Raw genomic sequence first — 10,108 nt, 5'->3', positions numbered from 1 at the left:
TTTTTGTAGAATCACCTTATATATTACGAAAATAAATATAGAAACCTACATCGACATCTTTATTTCACTTGGTCACAGAAGCAAAGGTGTTCAAAATGTCAAGCTTAATCTATTGAGATCGTCATCCGGTGAACTCACATCCGGTCAAACCGGAAGTCGTTAGAAATTTTAATATTTTTGCCGTTCTTGACATGTTTTTGGCTAACATATATCACAGGAAGCATACAACTTAATTTTCCGCCCCTCGACATCACTTCCGGTCAAACCGGATGTAGCCAAAAATAGCCTATTTTTGAAGGTTTTGACGCAAAAATGAAATTAAAATGTCACTGGAGACGACTTAGCTCATTGCTTTCCTTTGTTGACGTCACTTACGGTCAAAACAGGACGGAAGACCTACTTGTTCCTTGCAACGGGCTTTGCTCTAGTTTTATTATTATTATTATTATTTGTGGCAAAGCCTTCACAAAAAAATTATGATTTTTAACTCTGTACAAAGTATATGACAAGCACACTACTTGTAGCAAGAACTATATTTGATCCCCAGGCCTTGTTTGTCCCTATCTAAAAATTCATTTGTGATAACAATTGAAGAAGAGAAGAATGGTTATCATATTTAATATGTGCAATACCAGCGATAAGACGCTTTTAATGTACTATTGAGGCGACAAGGGTTTTTATTATTGCAGCCCATTGTTAAACGAGCTTTGGGGGTCAAAATCTGAATTTCAATGTTAATACCAACCCATTTTCCTTTGAATTGAGTGGTTATTAGTGTATACAAAACGTATCTTTTAGTTGCTTCCACAAACCTTTTGAGAGAGGGAGAGAAGGTGTTCTTAACAAACATGGTCGCTATGAAGCGTGACAATTAGGGACAATTACTTGATGATCAATATAAGAAGATTTCACTGGAGTTTTTTTCCGGATGATATGTAATTTTGTGAATTTTTTGTTGTGTATTCAAAAATAAAATAAATTGTAATGCACTTACGATTTTTATATTCACCCACCATGCAATTCTAATTTCTGTGACCTACGAGGAATTTAACCTTTAAGATATTTTGTCCATTTTTCTTGTTTTTTGTTTTTGTGTCTTTTTACTCAAGGATCTATGCACATATACATGTATTAGTTTACACCCTTGTTCCTTTTCTAATAAAATGCCTTAACAAGGCAAATGCATTAATTACTGTTTCAAGACGACTTTTCGGCGTTTACTTTGACTTTGGACTTCCTGACCTTGACCTTTAAGTTTAACCTACAGTTTTTTTAATATCTTCTACATCAGATTCTCTTGAATGAGAAAAACATGGCTTTTCCTACCTTTGGCCACAGTCGCCCGCGTGGTATAGTGGTTAGAACATTTGCACAAGAGTTTAAATGCTGAGAACGGGTCCAAATGTTGCAGCCCTCTTCTTGCAAGTAGTTATATATATCAATATGAGTGAAAAATTCTCTCAGAGACTTTAAATAACAAACAAACTTTTCAGAAAGGCATATCATGGTTTACTTCTTGATCTTGCCTTAAAAATTTCAGCTACTACTAAAAAAAAAAGTTATAAAAACGAGACAAAGCTTTTTTTTTAAAGTACATGTTCATTACTTGTTGACAGACTGTTCCTATTGTTAACTGATATTTTTATCATGACCTTGATCTTGGAGTAAAATGCCGCTTTGAAAGGCTCTCTTTTTTATTTATAATTCAATAATTCATATCTTTAAGTGGCACTTCAAATATCAAATTAGGAAAGAGTAATCAAACTATTAGAAAAAAATAAAAATTTCCTTTTAAATGAACGCCCTATATTTTTTACACCTTTTGTTCAACAACAACTTAAATATTCCATTTCGTTTGTTTTGTAAGATTATGCTGTACAGTCATTTTAAATACTCAGTAATGCTATATTAGAATGTTTCTCACACCAATGCTTTTAAATTCGATGACAAGATGTATTAATAAATTATTGATTTTATTAAAACACTATGTATCAAAATCGACATTCAATACCATCAGTCTTTACAACATTTTATTATTTTTTTAATCACATGATGCATGAAAATTAAAGAACAAATTCACTCAGAGATACTGTAATTTTATATTTTTTAAAATTTATGCTTAGGCGCAGTCTATATTCAAGAAAACTCAGACAGAGATGTTTACTACTTCATATATATATACAACATATCAAATCAATGTACACTGTAAGCATAGAGAGCTTATTACAAATATTATAAGAGAAAACCGGAGAAAGTGGTTATTGGGCCATTACTGTAATAACCTGTACCAGAGTAATGTTTGATCCACACTGCGTCACCCTTCTGAATATTCAGCACCACCAGATTGGGACCCGCGTCGTGAGAATCACCGGAATAATAGGACATAGTTCTGGCTTTTGTAGATCCATTCAGCACAATGTCTACATAAATATTATTTCCATTATCCTGAACATTTACAAAGAAGACGTACATCCCGGCGATGGGAGCAGTAAATATTCCGTTACTTGGATTGTATCCATTTCCTTCATTGGTGATAACCGAAGGAAATACCAGTGTTCCACTGTTCCATGAAGAGCTGTATGAGGTCACTGAGGCAGAAAATCCCACTCTTTTTGTCTTACCTACAAGCATAATTTCGTTTTCAATTTATCATATTGAAAAAGGAGATGTGCATGGGGAATAATTATGCATGAATGATAAATCAAAACTTGAAGTCCTAGGTTTTACTTTCAATTAAAATCTAAATAATGCATAATACCAAAAAAAACACTACATGTTTTTGCAGACATCAAAATGAAGATTAAAAACGAAAAGAGATTTTGAAGATCTAGATCGCAAAGAACGACCTCGACTTTAAGTGTTAACATCTCTTATTGTTCTTTTATTTATTTAAGTTATTACCTAAAATGTTATTCGTCACATTCATTCGGAACACCTCGAGAGCGGACACAGTTGAAGACAGCTGCAGTTGCTCATACTTAGATTGTTTCAGTTCCGCCATCAGACCCTCTAATGTTTTACTGATGTTCACTGAAATCAAAATATAAGAAGAAAAAATTGTTTTCGAAATATAAAAATATATCGTGTAAGTTTTCAGATGATTTACTTTGCAAATTTTCTATGCGGTATATATAAAATTATTTTATCACCACTAGATCTAATGAATGTCGATTAAATAGAAGTAATTTTTGTAAGTGGTTTAATTTTCGTAGATTTCAAGGTTTGGAGAGACCCTCGGATTTATGACCACCACGAAATGTAAAATTTAATATGCATTACTGCTAAACAGTTTCCAACCACGAAATTAAATTCCCACGACCAAAATTTTTCCTCAAACTTCAAAATTTGATCCCATGAAAATATTTAATAGCAAGCTTAAAAGAAGCTTTTTTTCAATACAGATTTTTTTTAATATCAAAACAAACCATTTAAGTAGACATTTTATATCAAATACTCAGTAAGCTTGCCTTTAAATATTAGTAAATTTTCATGATATTATAATTATAATGAATAATTGTTTAAGCTATTTCTGAGGAGAAAAAAACTGCATATACATATTGCCTTGTGACTTAAGTAACATATTTATGAGTAATTTGAATGAATTAACTGCAGATTTGTAAAACCCTATGAACGTCTTACATCAAAATATTGACAGATTCTGCATTTATTGATATATACATTTACTAATAAAAGTTTTCGCTCAGTGATAATCGAATTGTTCAAAAATAATGTACTCAATAGGAAATCCGTTTCTGAAACTGAAACACTGAAGGAACATCATTCTCAAGAAACCATATTCCTGTAAAATGTGCCCTATGTGCAATTCCTTCGACCAGTAAGATGCAATACTCTTTATAAGAGCTCATACAAAGTAACAAAAATAATGAACTTACCAGATATAGAATCTTGTATGATATTTTGTGAGTTTTCGAAGTCAGACACTGATTTTGATATTGTGTAATTTGTTGTCAGTATATCATTGTTCAAGTTCTCCACAGAAGTGTTCAGTCTCAAAGATATTTGTTCATATTTCTCCTGCATCATTTCAGGAAATTTCTTGTCAAATTCCAAAGTGTGTTTATTTAAGTCCAGAAGAGTCACTGACAGATACCGAATTTCTACTTTAAGATCCGCCAGGACTGCACTTGTGTTTGTCTCAAAGCGTTCTCTTTTCTCCTCCAACTCTTCCATAACCTGTTGAATGTGTTCGTCGACTTTAGTGAAATTTTCTGTAACAGCTCTGAAAGTTTCCTCATATTGCCTGTTTTCAAGCTCAAGTCTTTGGTTTTCTGTTTTCAGTTTTTCAACCTCCTGTTTTAAGGTGGCCACTTCTACATCTGTTTTCTGCTGGGATGTTTCCAATGTCTCCATACTTTTCTTCAGATCCAGCATGTCCTTCATTAAAGCATGTACGTTTTTCACCAATGACATTCTGATGATTGTTTCTTGGTTCAGTAACTGTCGGAAGACGTCAGTATTTTTGGATTCCGGATCATTGATGTCCAATAGAGATGAACTGTTGCCACTGCTGTCCGTGAATATGGACAATCCATTTATTTGAATGAGAAAAGCAAACAATAACGTAAACAGCAGTGCTTGCTTCATCTTGAAAATCAGAGAAGTGATAGCGTTCCAAGAGAATATTGAGCCTTATATACATTTGCATATAAACTTTGACCTTGTCTATTGCATGACACATGCGCAAATCGTTAAATTCGATAAAACATGAGTTGGCAAATATTCAAACTGTTTTCGACTCTTATTGACGTAAGTTAACTTACTCTTTAATGTTTTTGCTCTTTTTTATCATAAAGTCAAGATGAAGAATATCGAAATGTACGTTTATGTCAGTAGAAAAAGCATCCATTACGACTTTTTTCTTAACTATTAAATATGATTATATTTTCATCGATTTAAAAATAAAACATTTCATTTTATTTGGGGTGATGATGGATGTATTTTCATTTTATAGAAAAAAGAAAGTTTATCTCTAAATTAATGACTGATTTTTTTTATTCATTGCTTAAGCCTTAGTACCTTTATTATTTGAAAAACGTCTACTTCCAGGTCCAAGTGTTTAGGAACAAAAATAATGCCTTAAAATGTGCTCACAATACATTTCTTTAAAAAGGCCTTGATAATTTTGTTAAATGTTATTTTGCAGTCTCTTTTCAAGCCTTCTATATAAACCGACATGTATTCTTCCTGCAGAAAAAGCAGTTGATTACTTATAGTCGACAACATTCATTTTAGGATTCATAATATTCTAGTAATTTTGCCTTTGTTCATGATTTGTTCTTTACAAATATTCCATTTATAATTCCCTTCAACACCTTCCATCTGCTAACACCATTCTGTTTGCTTTGAGCTTAAAAAATATTTCAAAATTAAGTTATAAAGTGGACATTCAGACAGTGCAGGGTGGAGACAATTCATTTTGTAAATAATGGCCTTACAAATTAATATGTAGGAAGTCAGTCGTCATTTGTTTTCATCATTGATTCTATTTCCTGACAAGGTCAATGTATCGACCACAGAATTTGCAAAATGAAGACTTTAAACGTTGATATCCTTGTTACATCAACTTGTTTGTCATCTTAAAATACACGTATTGATATGTTTACATACTCGTAGGTGAGCCACAAGGAGTCTATGATTACCTACCATAAACTTCTTTCAACAAATCTTGATGAAGTTAAGTTATCTATCCTCTTCTCGTTCAGGATTATCTCGTATGTAATGAAGAAAGCAAGACATAAACCTAGAAGGGCCTCTCTTAACATGTCGATAATGGAATAGAATTTCAAGTTTGGTCAGGTTTTTGACTGTGGGACATTTAAATATCCAAAATATTTACATCAAACAAACAGGATCCCAGATTATTCTGGACTTTAAAGGGGGCCGACTATAGTTTCCATTGCGCAATATTTCGCGCATCATAGTAAAATGAAGCGTATTTACGGTTGTAATGCAACTTTTTTTCGCTTGATTATTAAAATTAAACAAAATTAAGAAAATATAGGTATAAAAATATAAATACAATTTGATATAACTGATTTTGTAACCGGTTTTACAATTGATAGGTAGGTTGACGTCGTTACAGTGTTTTATTTGACGTTATGATAATCGGTAGCTCTTATAGAAAGGGGTATAAAAATATTATTAAAAAGAAAGTAAAAAACATACGCTCTTGAAATTTAAAACATAGAAATTTGAAAATATCTCCAATATTTTCATTATGTTTTCATGTGAATCCATTGTGTGCGTCATATTTTGTAATACTCTACAAAATAGTAAAATTTGCTAATTTTGTTGCATTTTGAGATGTCCCCTCTGGTAACAAGAATTTTGTGTTTCTTACATATATTGTATAATATAGTATTACTCATCAAATATTATAGTTTGAACAAAATGTCTATTGTAGTATTTGTATAATTTGCTTTAAAGTGCTAAAAATTTACATTCTCCTATAAAATCCTATAGTAAATGTACCTGTATTTTGAGACGGTCCCTCAAAAATACGTGGACGGTAGATTTCCCCTAAACTCTGCAAGTACACTGAAGTTAATGTAAGTTATATATGGTATTAAAATCAACATTTTCGCTATTGTAGTTTTCACACAATAAAACTATGGTCGGCCCCCTTAAAAAGATTTAGACGGATTCTATAACATTCTTTATAAAGAACTGTTTCTTTAACTGTTAACTTCTTTTTTTCTTTTGAATACTTTTTCAAAGTCAAAATTGGCTAAGTCCTGTATTTCTAACACTACCTCTGTCCCCCAAACTCAAAAATTGCAAATAACCAGTATCTATTACTAGTTGTTAACACAGTCAATAATCTCAATAACAAATTAGAGGACAACGAAAGTATTCGAAGTGCTGACCTAACATTTTAAGTTATAAAGAACAAATACATTCAATAAATAATTTCTTTAATTCATGGTTAATGAGGCATATTTCAGTTTGATGTTTAAAGCAAAGCATCAAGGATATGATGTACCTTCAAAACAAAAATTCACATAAAATAATTTCTATGGAGTAAGACCACCACTCGCTTTAATTAATGAAAGGCACCCTTTTTTCATGGACACAATGTACCCCTGAATAGGAGCTTGACCCATCTGCTGCCACACTGCAAGGATTTTTCTAAACCGTTAAAATTATGTGGAGGGGGGTGACATTCCTTTTAAAAATCCCAAATGTGTTCAACTGGATTCAGATCAGGGGTTTGGCAGGCCAGAGGATCACAAATCATTTTGGTCCATATCCTTGGGCGTTTCGCACGTAAGGATGCTTCAGAGTGTTTAAGAAACTATTGGAATGGCATGATGAGCACCATTATGCTTCCATTTTCTTACCATTGAAGTTGTTGCTCTAAAGTATTTCAGGACCATGTAATAATCTCTTAACGTGGTTGTGACGCGAAACCTTGGCCTTGAATATCCAAATCACTGCCGGTTTGATTAAATTTTGTTCAAATCTTTCAAATCGAGATAAGTTTGCAATGAAAATGACGCAAAACCTATTGAAAAATATTTTAAGGGGGCCGACTATAGTTTTATTGTGTGAAAACTACAATAGCGAAACTCTTCAAGTGTATACCATATATAACTTACATTAACTTCAGTGTACATGCAGAGTTTGGGGGAAATCTACCGTCCAGGTATTTCTGAGGGACTGTCTCAAAATACTGGTACATTTACTATAGGATTATATAGGAAAATGCCAATTTTTAGCACTTTAAAGCAAATTATACAAATACTACAATAGACATTTTGTTCAAACTATAATATTTGATGAGTAATAATATATTATACAATATATGTAAGAAACACAAAATTCTACCGTCTTGTTACCAGAGGGGGCATCTCAAAATGCAAAAAAATTAGCAAATTTTACTTTTTTTATAGAGTATTACAAAATATGACGTACACAATGGATTCACATGAAAACATAATAAAAATATTGGAAATATTCTCAAATTTCTATGTTTTAAATTTCAAGAGCGTATGTTTATTACTTTTTCTTTAATAATATTTTTATTACCCCTTTCTTTAAGAGCTACAGATTATCATAACGTCAAAAACACACTGCAACGACGTCAACCTACCTATCAATTGCAAAATCGGTTAAAAAATCAGTTATGTCAAATTGTAATTACATTTTTATACCTATAATTTCTTAATTTTGTTTAATTTTAATAATTAAGCGAAAAAAGTTGCATTAAAACAGTAAATACGCTTAATTTTACTCTGATGCGCGAAATATTGCGCAATGGAAACTATAGTCGGCCCCCTTAAATGGGTTTTTACCGTATACTGGTTGTTAATTTTTTTTTAAAGTAATATCAAGGAAAAAATAAACACTGAAAAAAAGTGAGTAAAACGTGTTGTAAGGATGATCCAGATAGCATCATTCCAATGGCTGTCCCTCCTTCCTCAATGGTCAGTTTGCCCATGTTTTGTGCTTTTATAGTTAAACTAGTTTTACCAAATTGATAATGCACAAAAAGATTGTGATTCTAATCAGATTTTAGATTTTTAGGTCGATCACTGTTCGTTATCTTTACCTTTTACATTACTAGGTATAAAAGTATGGGGAAAATGTAAATTCGTTTTTGGTTGTTTTTTTTTCTGGAAAATATATTCGTTATTGAATATATTAGGAAAAGTTCATGAAAATACACCCTGTGGTATTTCTTCTGTAAAACAAAAATTGAATTTATCCATCATTTTTCTCAAAAGGGACAGTTACTAGCAATGGCAATATTAAAACTATTAGATAACTAACAGTGATCAATCTCTATTTTATAAAAAATACTGAATTGTGAACAGAGTAGAAAATACATTCCCCGAGAAACTTTGGTCGAAGAATAAGGTACCTTTGAGCAGTTAGCATATCTCCTGTCGACCGGTCAAACTCGCCTGAACTCTTTTGTATTGATAAGGTATGACCAAGTTATCTGTAATCAAATCTAAACTTATTCTTAATTAGATTGAAAAATTTACAAATAAACCCCAAAAAGCTGCATCAAAGTTCATACATACTTCTCTATTAATATTAGAATGTAAATATGATTGAATGGTTGATATAATGACCTTGTCAGCAAATACAATGTATCATTGAGTCAAATGCTGACTAACGTTTTTCATACCAATTGTTAGTCCATTATTATTACAGTGGACATTCAGATATCCGGACGCCAGATATCCGGATGCTTCAGTATCCGGACGATTTTTCCTCGGAACGAAATTTTAAAATGTTATTCTGTCTTGTTTTACTGTTGATTCAGATATCCGGATGCTTCACATATCCGGACAAATTGACTGGGAACCAAAGCGTCCTGATAAATGAGAGTCCACTGTATTTTATACACTGAATTGACGACGGATTTTTCCGTTATTTCCTGTTCATGACAAGGAGCACACGGCGGGTGTGACCTGTCAGCAGGAAATGCTCACTCCTCCATGGCACCTGATCCCACCTCTAATGTTTCGGAGGTCCGTGTTTGCTCTGTTCCTATTTTGTATTATTTTATGGACTTTGAGATTGAATTTTGTTTGTTATCTCCAAATTCTTTTGTTTTCGATAAAAAGCAGTGACTTAAGCAAAACAGAGATATGATGGCGGTTATGGTTGGAAGTTACAGACAATTATTAATAAAAGGGACAACAATCATCTTTTTTTCATTTGATAAAAGGCAATTACCATTTATTCAACTGAAACATGATTTAAATTATTGTGAAGAAATAAACTGTGGTATCTATATAAACGACAAAATGAATTGAATGTAGACTACGCGGATCTGGACTAATTTATATTAGGGAAACCAAAGGTTTACTCAACAAGAGAATTTAAGGCTATATGTTTGAATTGAGCTAGCGTGTTCTAAAGAATACATGTGTCGCCTGCTTGTAGCTTCTTTAAAGATGTATCGAAATCTAAGAGTGGTCAGCTACTTGTATGCTACTAGTACTAAAAGAGATAATCTATGACAAATTCTGAACTTAGACTTACTTATCTCTCAAACAGTTGCTAAATGATCATGAATACAGCATTCGTCAATGCTTTGTTCTTATACATTCTTTCCTACTCTATTTGTTCA

General features: G+C 32.2%; 1 protein-coding gene across 1 annotated transcript; it reads right to left on the bottom strand.

The window, feature by feature from the left end:
* Positions 1-2,056: 2,056 nt before the first annotated feature.
* LOC134277141 (multimerin-2-like) lies at positions 2,057-4,698 on the bottom strand. Its single transcript, XM_062759425.1, has 3 exons — positions 3,894-4,698; positions 2,902-3,030; positions 2,057-2,621 (listed from the first exon to the last, which is right to left on the bottom strand). Exons 1-3 carry the CDS (start codon positions 4,603-4,605, stop codon positions 2,233-2,235), a joined length of 1,230 nt encoding a protein of 409 aa, XP_062615409.1. The 5' UTR covers positions 4,606-4,698; the 3' UTR covers positions 2,057-2,232.
* Positions 4,699-10,108: the final 5,410 nt, after the last annotated feature.

This window comes from Saccostrea cucullata, unplaced genomic scaffold (assembly GCF_032062105.1).
Source record: "Saccostrea cucullata isolate Sc308-1 unplaced genomic scaffold, CSIRO_AGI_Scuc_v1 ctg7167, whole genome shotgun sequence".
NCBI classification, from domain to species: Eukaryota; Metazoa; Mollusca; class Bivalvia; order Ostreida; family Ostreidae; genus Saccostrea; species Saccostrea cuccullata.
Note: the sequence above shows the minus strand (reverse complement) of the source record. Positions and strands in the feature narration are given on the sequence as shown.